General features: G+C 34.1%; 1 protein-coding gene across 13 annotated transcripts in view; it reads right to left on the bottom strand.

Annotated features, from left to right (window-relative positions):
• Positions 1 to 20,594, bottom strand: part of RYR2 (ryanodine receptor 2) — a 766,826-nt gene that overhangs the window by 287,118 nt on the left and 459,114 nt on the right. For all 13 annotated transcript variants that reach the window (XM_074222945.1, XM_074222939.1, XM_074222937.1 and 10 more), the window contains 7 exons: positions 19,523 to 19,697; positions 10,101 to 10,309; positions 8,097 to 8,449; positions 7,222 to 7,336; positions 5,325 to 5,485; positions 3,323 to 3,482; positions 2,876 to 2,962 (listed from right to left, as the gene is read on the bottom strand). In XM_074222945.1, the coding sequence (XP_074079046.1) occupies positions 2,876 to 2,962; positions 3,323 to 3,482; positions 5,325 to 5,485; positions 7,222 to 7,336; positions 8,097 to 8,449; positions 10,101 to 10,309; positions 19,523 to 19,697 (1,260 nt within the window). The remainder of the gene's footprint in view (positions 1 to 2,875; positions 2,963 to 3,322; positions 3,483 to 5,324; positions 5,486 to 7,221; positions 7,337 to 8,096; positions 8,450 to 10,100; positions 10,310 to 19,522; positions 19,698 to 20,594) is intronic.

Below are 20,594 nucleotides of genomic sequence, written 5' to 3' on the forward strand. Positions count from 1 at the left end.
ACCTTGGGGTCCTTCTCCAGGAAATAAAATAAAATAGAGCCAAGACTCCAAAGAAGTTACTGAAGGCAAAGTTCCCAAAGACTCCTCATTTGTTTCTTCTTCAGCAAGTCATGTTTTCCTACTTGCATAGATTGTTCAGCATAAGGTGAAAAAGCTCAGAATTGCTGTCTCTCAGATGAATTCTTGACATTAGATAAGTATATTGTAATTCATCCATACCCTGTTCTGTCTCTCTAAGAGCTGTTTGCCCTTCCCTCCTCACACAGAGGTACCCAATTATATTTTCTTCTTTGCAATACCTGTTATGTTTTGTTTTTCCCTATTAGAATGTAAGCCCCTTGATTGTAGTTGGAGTGAATAGCATGGGACAACACCATATCTGGCCTCACAGGGCTTGAGGATCTGGCTTCAGTTTCTTGTCATTGTAGCTCAAGGCTTGGCATAAAAACTTAATAAATATTTCACTATCTATCTCTCTATCAATCGTGTCTATGAGCCAACATTCATAGCACCAAAGACATCCAGTGCTCTCTCCCCTATTCCACATCAGTCATGGACCACAAGAAGTTCAGGAACAGGAGCTATCTTCTTGGCTCTGTGACTCTAGTCTCTAATTTCACCATTGCTTTCCTCTATTTTCTCATCAACCAAAATACAATGGGATTAAATGCCATACTTCAATCTGATTTTACCATGGTGTGGTCCATACTAATGTTTCTAGGGCAAGACTAGTACATAGCTATGATATTTAAACTCAGGGGAGAAGTAATAAGTTTTAAAATAAGTAACAAAGATTAGTGTTGAGTGGTTAAAAGTTTCAAATTGATAAGAATGTATGATAAAAAAAAAGTTTAGAACTCACTACTCTGGACTCCATTCACCAGAATAGGCTATTATTTTATAATATCAAAGAGATAAAGTTTCTTTAAAATAGGGGTAATAATGTCTAATACCTCAAGAATTGTTGTAAGTCAACAAGTATTTATCATTATCACATACTTATTCATTATGCACTGTACCAAGTAGTAAGGATACACAGAGAGGAAAAATATGGTCCCTGGTATAAGTAAATTTACATTTTAATGAGGAAACCAATATGACAATAGTCAATGTATTCAAGATGTATGTACATAGCCAAGACCAATACCAGAAGGACTAGGAAAGGCCTCCTATAGAAAGTAAGATATAATCTGGCCTGAAAAGAAGTCAGAGAAGTTAGTAGTTGGAGATGAAGAAGAAAGTCATTCCAGGAATGGGGTACAGCCAACAAAAAGGAATGCAATTGGAAATGGAGTGTTGTGTGAAAAGAATGCCAAATAGGCCAGGGTAACTGGATCATAAATAGTGGAGAAGAAAACAAAGTATAAGGAAACTGTGAAAGAACAACATGGCTAGGCTAGCAAGGTCTTTAAATGCAAACATTTCATTTAGAGTGATGAGAGACTTGAAGTAGATCAATCAATTAGTAGGCTTTTGCAAAAGTTTAGGCAAAAGGTGAAAAAGGGTCTAGTGCCTGTATGAATTGAAAGAAGGGGATATATATGAGAAGGTAAAAAAATAGATAATATAGATCCCAAAAATCTTAGTGTAATTTTAATCTAGTAAAGCTCATTGGATGTATGGTACAAGAACAAATGAGGAGTCAAGGACAGACAGAGGTTATAAACTCAAGTGAATGGAAATTAGTGGTCCTCTTGATGGTAATTAGAGACAAGAAGAAAGGAAGATTTGAGGGAAAAGATGAGTTCTGTTTTGGGCATGTTAAGTTTGAAATATACAAACTGAGATGTCCAAAATGTAGGTGAACTGGAACTCAATCAGATATATAGATCTGGAAATTATTTGCATAGAAATGATAATTGAACTCATGTGAGCAGATAAGTAGAGAAGAATTGAAGCAGGCCATGGACAGACCTTTGGAGAATATTCATGGTTAATGGGTATAACCTGAAGAATATCCAGCAACAGAGACTGACGGGGTGTCAGCAAGACAACTAGAAAAGCAGGAGAATGCTGTGTTGCAAAAACTTAAGGACAGTAACCATGGGAAGTAGATGTCAAATACATAAATAAATTAAACATAAGTACTTAAAAATGTCATTAAGTTTAGCATTTAAGAAATCACTGGTAACTTTGTAAAAATAGCTTCAATTGAATATGAAGTTAAGAAAGAGGTGGTGGACATAATAATTTCACTGATACAGAAAACATCTGGGTGAGAGAAATTATTACAAATACAAAAACTAAGCCAGCTTTTTCTATTCACTACAAAATAATATGTACCTTCACCCTCACCCTTAATGTTTTCAACTTTTTTCTAATCTTGGTGATTTGAAAATCACAAAAATCATTAAACAATTAAAGAAAGTCATTGTTTTTAGATTTTATTATACTCTCGAAATTCTCAGGACAAATACACTTCATGTATAAACTTTTCTCTGGAAATTATGCACTATCATTTGTTAAACTTAATTTTTCAGGTCAATAAAACCAGTTCTTCCTTTGGTCTTAGAAAGCCAATGATGTTCCAATGCTGCTTTTATCAGTGTGGTTATGGGGTACCCTGAAAGGGTCAAAATTAACTTCATAATAATACTAAGATGTTTTAATTTCTAATATGATTTTAGAAGTATAAAAAAAGCTTGTGGGGAGAGGGATGTGTGCAGTAATTTAAAGGAGTACAAAGGGATACTGAGAGCAAAAAGTCTGAGAAATGTTGCCCTCGTGTATATATTCAGGAGATGAGAGTTCATTATATAGAGGGTGAGTATTGGGAAACACTGACAGTTTGTCATAATGTCAATAAAATACCCAACTCAACCCAAAAGATGGTTGTCATTACAAGGGGGAAAAAAAAGGAAATTCCCTTGCTTACCTTTATCCTTCCTAACTCGAACTGGAAAACATTAGGGCTTGTAGCTTGTGCAAAAACTGCAGGAAATAATTTTGTACTTGGTTCGACCTAAAATCATAAATAAATATAAGAAGTGAAAAATAGCAAGAAATTCTAAGATAATATATTTTTGGAATTCCTAATAAATCACAGCAAGTAACTGCAGAATTTTCCCTCATACTTTGAATATCTTTCAAAAATAGTTATAGAGTGCATTTTTATTTATTTTGGATTTATTTCCTGTTACAATTCTCATTAGACCTTAAATAGATAGAAGGAATTACACTTTTTTTTAAAAAAAGAATTATTCAAATCTGCTTTATAAAGACAATTTCACCAACATCATCATTCAAAATGAGTATTTCTCTATAAAGGAATAAACATTCCATAAAAATCCTAAAAGTGTGATGTCAGCAAGGAAATATGTACCTGGTAATATGTGCTCAGTTCCTTGCCATTTGCAGTAAAGGTAAGCAAACCACTGGCAGCATCCACTACACAGCCGATCTCCAATCCATTATTGTTGCGTCCTTGCCCAGGGCTCATGCTCTCACCCGCACACACCATATAGCAGTTGCTGCGTTTGATGCTGAATTTCAAAAGACATTTAATCTATGTACACCCACAGATACAGCAAACATGTACATTTTGCACACTAAACCTAAATTATTCTGCGCAAGCAACAAGCGCATGCTGTAATGGGATAGGTGCATAATGGACCTGATTCTGTGGTTCTGAGCAAAACTTGTTGACTTCAGTGGGAATTCTGAATCAGGTCTTATACTCTTCTAAGTTTCATACCTAATAGGGACAGGTCAACAAGTTTTAAAAGTAAGAATTGACCTGCACCTTCCCTCAAAAAACTCAAACCAAACTACTTTTTATCTGAGGTTCAAAAAAGTTTAACTATTCAAAAATAACAATTACAATAACTTTTACTTTCATGCCCTTTCCTCCTTTTTCTGCATCAAGAAGTATTTCCACATACTATCAAGAATACTGCATTATTATGTTGGTAGGTGAGCCATCAAATATTCAAGATCCATAAAATTTGGCAACACATCAAAATCCCTCTATAGTCAACTCCCAATCACCTATAATAGGCATGTGCTTTGCAAAGATATAAAAAAATTCAGTGACAATAATGAAAAAACTGATTTTAGCCATTAGTTTTAACATTTTGTCCCATCATTAGCCAGAGATGGTAATAAGCATTAAAGCTGACTTCTTTCCCTTCTTCTGCCACTCTCTAATACAAGTAGAGCAAAATAGCCAAAAATCAGGCAGGAGGAGGGAGAGAAGTTAAAATGAAGTGCTTGGATAATCAACAAACTAGATAATAGGCCTCTGAATAATCAAGAGTTGACTGTCTTTCTGTGTGCCATCTACATAAGACTCTCCCCCAATAACTTTTCTGCATCTCCAACCCCACTCCTCCCATCCACACACATCAAAATCATCTCTCCCACTCAGCAGGCCTATCCTTACAACAGTTATTTTCTTATTAAAGGAAACTCATTAAATGATCGCGATCTCTGAAAGCCAAAGGTTTCCCCTGAGAAATCTATTAGAAGTTCGCTGCTCCTGCTCCCATACTAAAGCAAGGCATTCCTTCAGACTTTTACTAATCCCACAACTTTTCAAGCTCTTTTATATGAAGGCAGGGGATTAAGTTTCCCAGTAACTGAAAACGACATTGGGAAGTACAGGAAAGAAGCAACACTATGGAGAGCTCTTTCCAAGAAAACCTGCCCCAGCAGACCAGAGAGGATGGATGGGCACAGAAGTGGATGGGAATGGTTAGATCTTCTCTTGTTTTATTCTGCAAGGAAGATAAAGACTTCTTCACTTTTTTGAAGGTTTGGTTTGAGTTTGATTCATTTTTACAAATGGAAAAAAAAGATGGCACAGAAAGATTAAGTGACTTACCCAAAGCCACACAGCGAGTCAATGGCAAAGCTGAGAAAAGAACCCACTACTCCTCAGTCTCCATTCAAATTCTAGCCACCTGCTCTAAACTATTATCCCACATTTTCACCACATTCTTCTCCCCACCATGACTGATCAGTTCCCAAGATACATGTAAAACTAACCCTAAATATTTAATAATCACTCATCACAAAAACCTAAAATCATGAATTTAGAATTTTTTTGTTCCCTCCCATCCCACTGTCAAGTACAAAGTCACTTGAAAATAAGATTATTACCCACAACAGTTAATTATTCTCTAATTTGCCAATATTATTTTCACTAGGTTCAAAATCTTAACTTGTAGGGAAGAGTACCAAAAGGGACACTGACATGAACAGCCAGGTTAAATTGTTTCATTACTTTGGATATTAAATTCAAGAAATAACTCCACAGGTTCACCAATACAAGCAAAATTTACATTAAATTTTATTCAATTAAAAGAAAAGTAACAGAAACCAACCTTTCATGTACTTTTCCTTTTTCATCTCCTAGAGTAACTGTTACTGTTCGAACTCTGTCCAAGTCAAAGACTGTGTCATACTGATGAAAATCTGATGTAATCCAGCCAACCCAAACATTAGCAGGTTCTTGCCCAGGAAAAATTCGCACTGAATAATAATACTGTAAAAATATTAGGAATAAATTAAAAACAAGATAATTGGTTTACAAACTAGCTAACAACAAATACATTAGTTTTAATCTCAACTTTCAATCTACCTAGAAATATTCAGTTCTTCTCCTAAAGATTGCCTAACCTGATGAAGGTACATTAGCAACAGATTAATAATTTCACAAAATAGTATATGCGTGGGGCAGCTAGGTGGCGTACTGGATAGAGCACTGGCCCTGGAGTGAGAAGTACATGAGTTCAAATCCAGCCTCAAACACTTAATATACCTAACTGTGTGGTCTTGGGCAAGCCATTTAACCCCATTTGTCTTGCGAAAAACCTAAGGAAAAAACAGTATCTGTGTAATAAATCAGAAATAATGAAAGAGGAAAAGACTTATTTTCAAGAAAATATGTTAAATTATCTGTGAGTACTTTCTCATGCTCATTTATACTGGAACTGGAATATAGTCATTATTGCCTTATGTATGCAAAGCTTCTAAACCTTCAAGCCTGTACACATGTATTCTTCCTTGAGGATGATTTTAGAATACAATTTTCAGTTCTTTTGAATATATCTGCCTTTTCTTAAATCAGTAATTAAATATTTCAGTGCTTGAAACTACCAAAAATTGTTCTAATCTTGAGATTTTTTTTTAAAGTATATAAGAATCTGTAACAGACACTGGGATATTACAAGCGATATTGTTTTTCCCTTTGGGGGGTATAGATCAGGAAATTCAAGGTAAAAGTGGTCCACGCCTAAATATCAAAAACTAAAACATTTAATTCCCATTTTTCTACCACCTCATCAACATCTTAATCTCTTTCTTTTACTAGCTCCTTAACCTCTTCAATTCAAATAAAAAATATCTATTAAGTTTCTACTTTATGCATATATTGGAAATACAAAGACTTAAACATTCCTTAGATGTGAGTATCTTCAAAGATTTTGTCCCTTTGTCCTTTACCCTTTATTTTTCTCTCATTTCTCTCCCTTGATGATCTTATCCCCCTCCCATGGGGGAAAAAATGTTCTTATCTCTGCAGATGACTCTCAAATCATAATTTCCATTCCCAAACTTTGCCCCCAAAATCCAGTCTGATATTACCAAATCTTTGCTCAATGTCTTCCTAGAAATTCAAACTCAATATGTCCTAATCTCACATCTAACCATCCCCAGAATTTCTCTATTTTTGTTGCTAACATTACTAATTCAGGTTTACCACTTTGGGGTTATCTTTAACTTTTATCCTCTCCCTCACTTTATCAATCTAATCATTTGTCAAATCTTATTGCTTCTTCCTGGTTAAAAATCTCCCATTTTTATTTGTTCATATTTATTTCCACAGCAATCTACCTAATTCAGATCCAGAAGACTAAGTGAGAAGAATACTAGGGATTATATAATTTAAAAATCAAGTAGTACTGTATAATTTATTGCATAAACTGAATTGTATAAATTATGCAATAAAGCCTGAATAAACAATATCATTTTCTCCTGAAAATCTTTTCCAAAATAAAAATCTCACTATATTTTACTTGCTTTCCCACTTGATAAGACAAATTTACATCCTACAAAAAAAATGAACCTTAAATCTTTATTCTTAAAAAAAAATTGAGTAATAAGTTTAAAAAAAAGTTTCTGAAATTTTGGGAAGCAAAATGTGTCATTTTAAAATGTGCAACACAATGAATGACAAATAGAAAATTAAGAATAAAAAGAAAAGAAACAGCAACTTCATACCGTAGAAGTCTGCATCAAGTAATCATAATCATCCCTGTCATCTGCAAGAACATCTTCAGTGAGTCTTGCAGAATGGCTTGTGCTATAATCTGGTTTTGTTCTTCTGAGCATAAACCTGGAAAGTGTTAAAGGACTGAGGAATGAACATAGTCACATACTACTGACTTGTACAAGAAAAAGAGGTAACAAACACTTTTCATATGACCTACAAAGCATTACATTTTGCTCAGATAATTGTATCACCTATATCATTATCCAAAGCTTATCTTTGTCACTAGAATTCCAGAGGGAAAATCATCACCACCACATTGTCTTTAAAAGACTGTTAATGGTTATCAGCTATAATTAAACTAGAAATATAAACATAATTATTTAAATTTTTGCACTTTAGATTTCAGTCAAGACTACTGATATATATATATATATATATATATATATATATATATATATATATATATATCTTCTTGAGAAAAAAATTTTCTGATTTAAATTAAGGGCTGACTTTGAACAGATGACCAGTTCAACTCTCAATTGAGTCTCAGTTTCTTTATTTTCAAATTGAGATAAAAAATTTCTCAATTACAATAATCCTCAAGAATAATTTTCATTTAATAACTAGGGATATATTAGGGAAAATGCTTTACAACTTTAAAATTATATATTAAATACATTATCATTAAATTCAAATGATATATGCAAAATGCTTTACTCCTAAAGTGCTATCCATAATTTGCTGCTGTTATTAAAAGAATTTTCTTTCATTTTAAATGTGAAGAAGCTATTAGATTGGAAAATCCCTTACCTTCTTCTGTAACCTCCCCTCCCTCACAAAGACAGACTACATAGCTTAAAATCACACTTTAAGTGTTAATGACCTTTGTTTCAGACGAGAAGGTTTCTCCTGAGAATAATCTTTGTGGTTATTGAACTCTGGTTTTGTGGCTTCTTTTTCTTTTTCTACCCTGTCAGGCACCAAATGACCATGAGCTGTCTTCATTAGAACTTCAAAATCAGAATCCGCATCATAATCCTCCAAATCATTCTTCGGACCAAAAAGGCTATTGCCTGGTAGCCCTCCCGCAGCAGTTTTGGAGAACACTTCTGCACACTCAATAGGCATGCTCAGCCGGTAAAACATGATATCAGTGCTGCTGTTCTGTGAACTGAAAGATTTCTGAGTAACCTTTAAACATGGAGAGCTGTCTATAGTGCCATCTATCCTGGTCACCTAACAAGTGAAAATAACAATAATTTAAATCACTAACAAACTTCTTTTCCAAGATTAAAATGATTTTTGCATTTTCTAATATTTATTAATTGCTTAAAATTTAAATTATTTTTCTAAAGGATACAGGTGTGAAATACAGAACACTGAAATATTAAAGGGCAGAGTAAACCTAGCTTAGAAATTCCCACTCTAGCTACCTCCCTACTCCTCCTAAATCCCATGGGTATCCTCCCTCCTAACCTCACGTCCAATTCTTCTCTTTCCCCCTTTTCTCCTCCTGTTCAATACTAAACTCTCTCTCTCTCTCTCTCTCTCTCTCTCTCTCTCTCTCTCTCTCTCTCTCTCTCTCTCTCCCTCCCTCAGGAAAGAAAGCCCAGGGTGCCTATTCCTCTATAACACTGAAGCCTACCTCCAAGAATTTTGGTATTAGGTCCCTCAAGGTCCCCAATTTCAGGACTGAAATGGTTGCTCATATTGATGAGTTGGGTAAAACTAATTACAAACTTTCCAGTAAGGTGGAAGATTACCAAATCATACAATTTGCACTTCTCTGTGCTCTTCTGACCACTTAGTATTACTGTTCACCCTACTGCTGTGAACCTTCTGGACCAACAGATTTACTGTATACCCATCGGTTACATATTAAGGTCCCTTGGGTTTTTCTATCCAACCTGTAAATGAGTCCTATGTGCATTGCCACCCCTATTTAGGAAGCAAGTTGTTTGACAATAAGGATCATCTTGTTTTTCTATTTCATTATCAAATGCTTATCACAGTGCTTACCAAAGAGAAAGCTCTTAATAAATGTCTTTACATTCATTCACTCACTAGACTGATTAATTCACTGGAAAAAAGAGATTCTCAGTTTTGTCGTTAATTTGATGAATTTTTTGGCATTTTAATATAAGTATTATTTAGCTTCTTACTACAAAAAAATGAGGATAGATTAAATTGAGACTGGAACTACCTATAAAAGAGAAATAAGCTATTCTTTATCAATGAGATGAACAGTTATATCATTACAGTATTTGGAAAAGTACTTAATAGCAGAGGCAAATCATTTATTGACATTGGTTGGCTATAAATTATTTTTCTAAAGGATACAGGTGTGAAATAGGTTACTACTCCTGAATCAACTGATTAAGTCAGGCAAAAATATTAAAAGACATTTAAATCCTGCATTTTTAATGAGTTAGGAGAAAGCATGACATTCTTATTTCTACTACAGCAGAATACCTATTGTTAATCATTTTTCACTTACAAAGAATTTTTTCTACTAAAGGTTTAGAGGAAGTGTGTTCTAAAAAAAAAAAAACTAGTTTTCTGAATAAAAGATGTCTCCAAAAGTATATATTCATTTGACAGCTAACAGGGCAAAGCATATAGTAGGTAAGTGAAGAAAGCCCAGGCTAGAGTATAACTAGAATTGGCAAAAATCAGTAGGGAGAACTAGTTAGCAGATTCTGAAGGCTCAGAGGTGAAAGAAAGGGGGGGCACAGGTGGGTAATAAGTTAATAACATCTCAGGCTGGTTTCTAAGGTAAGACCTATATATTTGTTTTTAAATTTCTCTTATCATTCATCATAGAAAACAATGTATTTCAAAGAAAATGTTCAATAAATATCAGAGAAACTAAATATAGAAAACAAACCTCAATATGTTCATGGTTTGAAGGTACTTGAAGAAACTGAGGCAATCTTTTGCTCAACCACATTGTAATATCCCTGTTTGTATTAACAGCAAATGGTTCATAGCCTTCTTGCAACCCACAGATGGTAAAATATTTCAAGGTGCTGACATCCTTCCCAAAGTTCATGCGACCTACTTGAGCCACACCTAGGCTGCATACTGGTATGAATCCTGTTGAGAGAAAAAAGATATAGAAGGGAAGGAAAAAAAAGAAATTTACATGATAATTTTATTTATACCTTTAAAGGAGCTATGCATAATGGATTCATAGTTTCCTATGGAATCATCTTTTTATTATATTATGTTATGGAAATATTTGTTTTATTTCATAAAAAAGAATTAAATTAAATTAATTATGTAGAGTAGTACTTTGGTCAATATATTGGGCTACTCCACCACTTATATCCCCCACATATATATATATAAAGAAGAAAATAATGCAAGAAGAATATATTTATTGGGGTGGCTAGGTGGCGCAGTGGATAGAGCACCAGCCCTGGAGTCAGAAGTACCTGAGTTCAAATCTGGCCTCCTACACTTAATAATTACCTAGCTATGTGGCCTTGGGCAGCCACTTAACCCCATTTGCCTTGCAAAAAACCAAAAAAAAAAAGAAAGAATACATATATATATATATGTATGTATGTATATATACATATATATATATATATATATATGAGAATAAAAATAAATATTGTGACAACCAACCAGTTTCTTCATAACTAAAGAATATTCTTTTGGCAATGAATATTTTGGAAGCATCAATTTCCAAATTCCAGATTTGCAATAGAATAGTGACATTTCCATTGCCAATAAAGACTTGAGAGCTTATTTAATTATTTTATCTAGATAGTGTTCAGTATTTGCATAAGGAAAGAAAAATTAAATTTAAATTTTGTAAATTTGACAAGCAAGGCTGACACCAAGAGCTGTCAGCCAAACAAGTGTGGTTTAGTGGACTACAATGAGACAATTTCAATAGAGAGGTCAAAGAATTCAGCAACACACATCAAACCAAAACAGTAACTCACCACATATAGATATTCACTCTGTGTGTGCCCTTCTCATATTTACCTATTGAAGTTGTAGACTACCCTCTTTTAAATTTTAAAAATTTACATTACAAATTTAAATTTTAAATTTTAAAAAGATGAGAACAGTACATATGCTATAAAGAAAATGCGACAATGTCATACTCTAGATTTCATCTCTTTCTAAACTCTTCATTTTAGAAAAATCTAAATATATATTAAAGATACATGAACCAGTTATTTGGGAATATAGTCTATGTATATACATTTAATATGGTCTTTATGTCAAAATTATCATAAATAAAAACTAGAAGTTTTGTACTAATTTTGCCAATGTGATTTATGCCTCCTACTTTCTTAAAAATCAATTATTAAGATGCAATAAAAAAAATGCAACTGGCAAACCAGCATTAGGTGACAAAGATCAGATCCAATAATTTATAATACCATTTGTCCTATTTATACTCATATATGTATATATTTATAACATAAATATATAATAGTTAAATGAGCACTTATCAATTAGTGCTCTAAACTAGAATTCAAGAATTAATATAACTTTTTTCAAGGAAATATCAATGATGACTACTATCCTCAGGCAAAATAAGAAATTTTAGCTGGAGCTAAAGCCATGATAGACATTGATGCACAAGTCAAGGAGAGTTCCTCCTCAGAGCAGATGTTCCTTTAGGGTCCTGCATAATCAAAGGAAGGGTACTTAAACCACTAGAGTAGATTCAAAACAGTCTCAATTCCTTTAGCATAAACTGGTATAAGACTTTGTTATTCAGCAGGAAAAAGCAAATGGTTGGATATGTCATATTAGATTGTAGATGTGGGTTGCATTTCCTTTAATTGTCAAGAGACTGGTATTTTTCTATTTACCAAAGTAATATTTTATATGCATATTTTCAGATTACCTATAATTCATTAAAATATGGGAAATTATCATGAAGATAAATTTTAAAATGCCAGTATCAGCTTTTAATTTCTAAATATTTCCATAGACCTATGTAATCTCATCAGTGTGGTTACTCTTCCCCAGCTGAAAATTACAAACCATCCATTTCTTTTCATCTTCTGTAACTGTTATTCATATTTTCCCATAAATCCTTCACAGGGATCCATCTAACATGGTGGTAGTAGGGATGGTGGTGATGGTGGTTCTTCTAATTCTCTTGATAATGTAAATATACCAATAAAGCACACAGTTCATCAGTTATCTCTTTCTGCACCTCCTTTTTAATGTTATCTCTATCTGATGATATCTTTATATACCACTTTCTTTACAATTATTTCTTTAGCAAGGAGTGTGTGATGTTCAAGAAGAGTAGCACTTCTAGAATGAGGGTTTGCTGGGTCCTTTTCAGGGCAACTCACATATCTTTGGTATCTAAAAGACTAATTCAATTCTTCTCTGTGGCTCCAAGAAGCTGTAGCATGTAGAATAGCCACAGTCTGGTAAACTACATAGGCAGATGGAATAACCCAGGTTGAGGATAACCAACAGGTCTCAGTCTTATTGGTGAGTTAAGGGGAGGTCCACTCCAAGCATGTGAAGACTTTCCCCAGAGGAATATATGGATGAAAGATACAAAGGCAATTGAGCTTGGTCAGAACATAAACACACCAAGGTCATTCACTGCATTACAAGACATTACCAGTCATCCTGACTTTAATCTTGCCTCGGAACTTCAATGACTCAGGAAGAGAGAGTGACAACTTTGGGCAAGTCATCCTCACTTAAATCCAATTCATGCATAAGTCAAAATATTATCCTTTATGTCATTAGTTCTTTTTAAAATCAAAGGACAAACAATGATCATTTAGCAACATGCTGTACATGCACATCTTCATTGCCCTTTGGGTGACTTTCAATTTTAATACTCTGGACTACACAGCATCACCAGAAGAATATTGATATGAAAAAGATAGGCTTTTGTTACAGAACAAGCTAGGAATCATTAAAAACCATTGTATTTTCTAAAACCTATAACACAGTCCTTTCTCTAACTACTACTTAAATCTGGATATAATTCATCATTCACTTGGAGTATCAACAGTTTTAAGAGTTCACCCAAATGCATAGAATAGCCTGCACAATCAACCATTCTTTATCCACTTGGCTTTCCTCAATAGATAGGCTAAATTAATGCAGAGAAAGGGAGTGATGAGATCAGTTGGAGACAAACTTTGTAAATCTTTTGTTTGCATTGATAAGGGAATCTTCCTTCTTCGTTTATCATCTAATAAATCACACCTGAGGGCCTAATCTTCATCCAGATTTGGATTGCATTGCCTTCTGGTGGGCCAGCCAGGGAACTGGCTGGAGCTTGGAAACACATCCAAAAGAGACCCCTCCCCAAAAGACAAAATCTCCAAAATGGGACTAGGGTCACTCCCAGGTCTCCCATGGACTCTGGGGGGAGAATTTAAGGAGGTCAAGGAAGGAACTAGCTCTCTTGGACCTTCCAGCCTCCCGTTGAAACCCTGGTCAACTGAGCTGACTAGTTCAATCAGCAATCCAGGTGGTCTTCTCTTTAAACTCTTCTTAACTTTTCTATCACTTTCTTAATGTTTTATAACTTCTTTTAATAAATCTCTGTCTTCTTTCCGTAATCTGTATTCCCAAGTCTGAGTTGTGATTCATCACGAGTCAGAACCAAACCAAAGAAACAAACCAATGGCTACAAAATAATGTGAAATTATGGATCTCACTATAGAGGCTAGCTAACCAGGGCTCAATTTAGTCACATACATTACCTGGAAATAAGAGCATATGAAAACATATAAAATAGGCATGGTATAACCTAATGGACTTAGAGCAAAAAAAAAAAAAAAAAAAACCTGGACTCAAATCATAACCTCTCAATTTCATCACCTTTAAAATGGAAAAGATAGCCTCTATGGCATCTGATGCCCTTTCAATTCTAAATTCTATGAAGATTTCACCTTTACAGGGAATATATTATATTTTGAATTTATACTAGATATAACTAATAATAATAATAATGGCTAATATTTTATAGTACTTTAAGGTTTTCAAAGTGCTTTATAAATAATATCTCATTTTATCCTTAAAAATAACCATGGGAGATAAATGCTCTTATAGTAGATGGGGAAGTTGAAGCAGAAAAAAATTATTTTCCTAGGATTACAGTTAATAGCCCTCTTAGCCTAGATGTATTCTCCACTGGTTAAAAAAAAAGAAAGCCATATACCCAAAATATTTACCTTCCTCTCCTCTCCTCTTTTCTCTCTCCTTCCTTCTCCTACTTTCTGTCTGTATGTCACATACACACAAAATTGTTCCTAGTTTCCCAAAGACAAAGAATGGGGAAAACAAATTAAAAGCAAGAAAAGGAAATTACATAGGTAATTTAGAAGGACTTTCACTAGTGAAAAAATGATGTGGGCATGCTATATCCTGAGAAATTTGGGAGTAGATGAGAAAAATATAAGGGGGGGAGGGGAGGAGAAATCATACACCCCAGGTACTATTCTAGAGTCATTATCTGAGATAGCCACTAAGTGGTGCTATAGTGCAAACAGCACCAGGCCTGGAATGAGGAAAACCTGATTTCAAATACAGCCTCAGAAACTTACTTAGTTGTGTTGACTCTAGGCAAGTCTTTTAACCTCTTTTTGTCTCAATTCCCTCATTTGTAAAATCGGGGTAATTAACAGCAATAGATTTGCTGAGAGAGTCAAATGAGAGAATAATTAAAAAGTCCTTCCATAAAGGCTGACTCCATAGTAAATACCATATAAGCTGTTTTATAATAATAATAATAATAACTTATTATTATTAAAAAATAAGATCAAGAACAATGAAGGTAGCTACAAAAGAGCTAAGGAAAATTAGACAGGATCAAAGGAGCAAAAACATTTTTGGTGGGGTTTTTTTGCAAGGCAATGGGGCTAAATGACTTCTCCAAGGACACACAACTAGGTAAGTTATTAAATGAATGCAGGTCCTCCTGACTCCAGGACCCATGCTCTATATCCTCTGTGCCACCAGCTGTCCCATGAGCAAAAACTTACAAGAAGCAGTACAGAAGGAAAAGAAGGTAAATTTCAAGACAAGACCAAGTAAATTAAAATTTACTCTAGTTTCTTACTAGAGGGTAAAGAAAATTGCTAGAGTAAACTGATAGGGAAAATTACTTAGACAAGAGGAGGTTAAGTATGGGAGTAGAGTTATTCAGAATAACAGGAGGAAGTTGAATGGCATTGTCAAATTTAGTTAAGATTTTGTAAAAGGTTAAATAGATGCTTGGCTTTTATGTTTGAAAACACCAAGGCATATTTTTTAAAAACTAGCTAAAAGTCTCAACCAGTGTAGAGAACAGAAGAAATTTTCTCGGGAGTTTGCATTTAGTGTGTAATGTTTGTATTTTTATCCAGTGGTGCAAGCACAGAGTCTTCTCCCTTCTAGAGAAGAAGAAAATGAGAATTCAAATAATGCAAACTCTAGCTTGCTAAAGACGGTGAGATGCTCCTAAAATAAAAAGTAAGAAAAGATTCAATGAAGCCTTCCATGAAGAGGACAAAGGTAACATCACTATGTCTAAGACAAAAAGACCGGATGAAATGCTGAGGTGTCTACTCTAAACTTACATGTTTTGGTTTCCTTTGATCTAATTTAATTCTGTCTGGCTCATAAAGTGTAGCACTTTCTCTGATGAGGGCATCCTATGCTGAGCAATCTGGAGTCATACCTTCCATATACCTTACAAACTTTCAATTGTATTACAATTCAATCAATGGTAAAGTTCTTAAGAGAGACCTTGAGTGTCCCAGTACTCAGAGACTCTGTAGTCAATTAAATCAGAAGTGTCTTTAGGGGAAAGAGGATGGGACCTACTAAAAAGGTTGGACTTAGTCCATGCTTCATTTGACAAGGGATTAAGTATCATGGTTGGGGAGCTAGAGAGGGGGGCAGGCTACAAATTATTATGAAATGATTAGGCTTTCCATGTTACTTTGGTTCATGAGGATTTTATGTTCTTGGAGAGTACTTGAAAAGGGGTAATGTATAAAATGATTATAATTTGATGTGATTCATGACTTGAGAAGTACAGTCCTAATGAGACAACAGGAATGTATTTAGTGACTATGAGGCAATGCTGCTTATCAAACAATCAATCACTCAATCAACCAACCTGTGATTGACCTTTGATTGATAGTACTTTGAGCTTATTAAGCAATCAATTAATCATACTTTAATTGATGGTACTTTGCTTGCTAGTACTTGATTGATAGTAGTTCTATCAATAACACTAAGTGAAGAGGCACAAAGAAGGGTGTGAACACTGAGTAAATACTACTCAAAGGATTCGGTCCAGAAAAGGAATGATATACATTCTCACTCAGATTTAAAAATCTATCCTACTCTAAAGGGAAGTGGGGGGGGGGGGTAAGAAAAAAAAGGGAGAAGGGACTGATAAGAGGGAAGGCAAAGGTATAATGAAAATGAATTGAAAGTTGACACTTAAAAGAAAAGTTAAAGGGGAAAAGGAATAAAATTTTGGTGAGGAGGAATAAGAGGAAAAGAAAGAGAAAAATATGAATGGGAAAGATATCATGGAGGGAAATACAGAATTAGTCATCTTTTTCTTTATTTTTTGGTTTTGCAAGACAATTGGGTTAAGAGCTCAATCTAATGGGAAAAAAAAACCTATGAACTTTTGCCTGAATGCCTGTAAGACCCTGAGTATCGAAACCTATGAATTTTTGCCTCAGTTCTGCTCCTAAGTCTCTGCCTGGTCAGCTCTCTGAGTTTCTGCCTGGTCAGCTCCTGGAGCTTCAGCCTGGTCAGCTCTCGGACCATGCAACAGAGGGGCTTCTCCAAGGACCTGCATCCAATAAGAACACACCGCACCATCTCAAGACAATCAGCAGGCAGATGCTTGGAAATCCCCCACTGAACCATATATAAGGTCTCTCCTCACTTTACTTGGGGTTCCAGGATCCTAGCCCTGTCCTAGGACAGAACCCTAGCTCAAACTAGTTTAATAAACCCTTGCTATTGCATCTCCATCATGTGGAGTGCCTCTGTTCCTTAATTGGGGACTTTTCTCAGACCTTAACAATACATACAACAATGGCCAATCAAGAATATAAAAGGGTAGCTGTAGATAAAATAACAGTATAATTATAAGGATTCATAACTCTTTGTTCAACTAATCTAAAAGAACACATGCTAATGGCTCAATGCCACTGGAGAATGTTTTTCCTAGAATACTCCAAGAATTTGGTTTGGTTTGGGGCTATATCTTAAATCCTTTATGTTTCTATCAAGAGATGGGTAGCATAGTTTATCATCAGTTCCCATGATTGATAATTGTACTGGTCAGAGTTCTTCAGTATAGTGTATGCCACTGCAAAGTTGTCAAAACATCATTCTCCTAATTCTGCTCATATTATTCTGAAGCAGAATACACATATTTTCTCAGGTTTCTATGAAATGATCCCTTTCATCATTTATTATAGCAAAACAGTATTCCAATACATTTATATACATTCCATTATATTTATCATTGTCATGTGTGGTAGTTAGATTTTATAAAGTTGCTGCAAACAATAAATTAGGTTTCTGCAAACCTCTGGCCATAATATTTACTTTAGCATTTTTCTAAGTCTCCTCACATACAAATTGGTGAATTTCCTCTTCCCTTTTCTAGATATATCATATTATGATACAGTAAGGTTAACATTAAGTCAGCAGCATTATATAACTCATGCCTGAAGGAAACTTACTATCAGATGTATTATCTCCACAAAGGGCACATCACAGTCATCTTATACTTAGGAACACTATACTATAGTTGGGGATCATTTTAAGCAGTTGAAATAACCAACAAAAAAAAGCATAAAAATGCAAAAAAATGTGACACTTAATAGACAGTTAAAAGGACATTTCTTTATGGTATGAAAGCAGAAAAAGAAGGCAGAGCACTGCCAAGGGTTCAACCTTAGTTAGGAAAATGCATGTTGGCAACAAAAATGTTCCCTAAAGTCACAAAAGTACCAGGCAATATTGATTTTTGTCATTATAAATAAATGTTAAAGTAGGTAAATTTGCAAATACTGCAAATAATGAGAACTGACTGGACCATATTTATGTTCTGTTATTTCCAACCTGGGTATCCAATTTAATTTCCAAATCTTTCTACCACAAAAAGAGCTGTCATAAAACTTTCTGTACCTATGGATGATTTTTCTTTTGCTTGTATCTCTTTGGGATTTGCCCTTGTTTCATAGCTACAGTCATTCTTGACCACTCACTCTCCCCTCACTACATGCATCCAATCAGTTGCCAATTCCTATGATTTCTCTTTCTGTAATATAACTTTCATCTTAACCTGTCTCTTCATTCATGAAAGTCACCACTCTAGTTCATCCTTTTATCAATTCTTGTCTGGACTGTTAAAAGCAGTCCCAAAGGATTGCAATCCATCTACAACACAGCTGTCAATTAGAAAGAACAAGTCTGATCATATCACATTCCTACTTAAGAAGTCTGAGTAGTTTTCTATTGTCTTTAAAGCCAAATGGAAACTCCCCAATTTAATATTTTAAACTGTTTACAAACTGGAGCCAATTTATATTTCCAAAGCTTCAGTAAATAAAAGATGACATTTATAAAATTAATATTATTATTTTATAAACCTCCCTATCCTTTAATCAGGTCCTATTTTTCCAACCTGTAAACAAATATTATGGCCTATAAATTGATCAAATCTCATTCATGCTTCAGAATAAGCAGGATATTGTTGGTTTGGTATTATAAAGTTATATACACAAAGTGGTTTTATCATAAATATCATTCTGTTTTCCTTGCTTTAAGCATGAGATTTCAAAGCAAACTAGTTTGATAAACTTTATTTTTAAGAGAATTGATTAAGAAAAACCAAATGAATATGAACACTTTTTAAAAAAAAAGATTTCTATTACAATCAAAACCCCATGTAAACCCAAAATGAAAATCTAATTAAGTCCTTATTCATAAAGACAGATATATTACAAGAAATAGCAGGAAAAACAAAAATTTTGCAGATTCCTAAATGAGAATTTAACATGTATAGGAAAAGTATTTTATTATCCCCCACTAGTTTCCTGATTCACACAAATGAAAAATATTTATGTCCTGTGGAAGTATAAAGTGAAAAATAAGGAGGTTTTCTAGAAATTAATCTCAAGAATAAGCAAACTAACTACACAGCATACTTGTAATTTAGAGTTGTAAATTATTTATTTATTTACCCTGAAACAGAAACATAATTGTATTAAGAATATTGAGCTATCATGTGTCAAATTTGTACACAATATAAAATGAACAAGTACTTACCATCAACAACCTCAAAATCCTTGAAAGCTAGTTCTGAACCAGAGTCATCCAGGAGGATTTCACCATTCAGGGTGAACATCATGGTGTGTTCATTCATGTCAACCATACATCCTACAACATCTCCCGCTTGCCAGGAGCGCCCATAATGCTCACTGCCCTGATGCCAACGCTGTGCCTGAGAAAGAACCCAGAATCACTTGTCACAGGATTCAGAAAATAAAAATTGCAAATTTCCATCTACACTGTACATAATAAATATGGAAAAAAAAATATATATATATATCCCATGTCTAATTCTTTTCAAATATGTATAAAAGGATCCCCAATTTCTATTCAAGCTTTCAAGGTAACAATGAAGTAAAGAAAAGTCTTAATTTTACTCCACAGAAAATGTAGAACATATGAGGAATTCAGAGCAATTGATAGACTCTGAAATTAATTATCTTCCCTCTCTGGTGAATCTCAGTTTCCTTCAAGCCTCTCTATGATGTTAACATATTTTAAGAAGATACTTTATGCCTCTCAAAAGTGAAACAAACTTGGAATTGCTAGAGAGATAATAAGAACTTTCATTTCAAGGGTGCATATCTAGGCCTCTAGAATTATGCTACTAGCCCAAGAGCATGAGCTCTTTCACATAAGGAAAAAAAGATTTTTTATTAATCAGTATATATGAATAAGCAGTTATTAAATGCCTAAATATACTAAACATTGTGCTAAACACTGATACAAAAGCAAGATTAAAAACAAATCCCTGTCTTCAAGTAGTTTACAATGCAATGGGGAAGGGGAGGGTCAAATGAAAACAAATGTATACAAAGAGAAACTATATACAAAATACATAAGAAAGAAGGTGTAAAAACACTGGAAAGGTAGGAGGGTGCTAGATTATTAAAGATTTTGAATGCTCAACAGAACATTTTGTTCTTGATCCTGAAGGCAAGGATGAAACACTAGAGTTTCTTTAAATCAGATTTGATAATACAAAGAACTAGGAAAATTTCCATCTCATATAGAAATATAAATAGTTTAAAAAGAGATTCAGTATATAATAAGTCAACAAGATAGTGAC

The sequence above is a fragment of the Macrotis lagotis genome, chromosome 2 (genome assembly GCF_037893015.1).
Source record: "Macrotis lagotis isolate mMagLag1 chromosome 2, bilby.v1.9.chrom.fasta, whole genome shotgun sequence".
Lineage (NCBI taxonomy): Eukaryota > Metazoa > Chordata > Mammalia > Peramelemorphia > Peramelidae > Macrotis > Macrotis lagotis.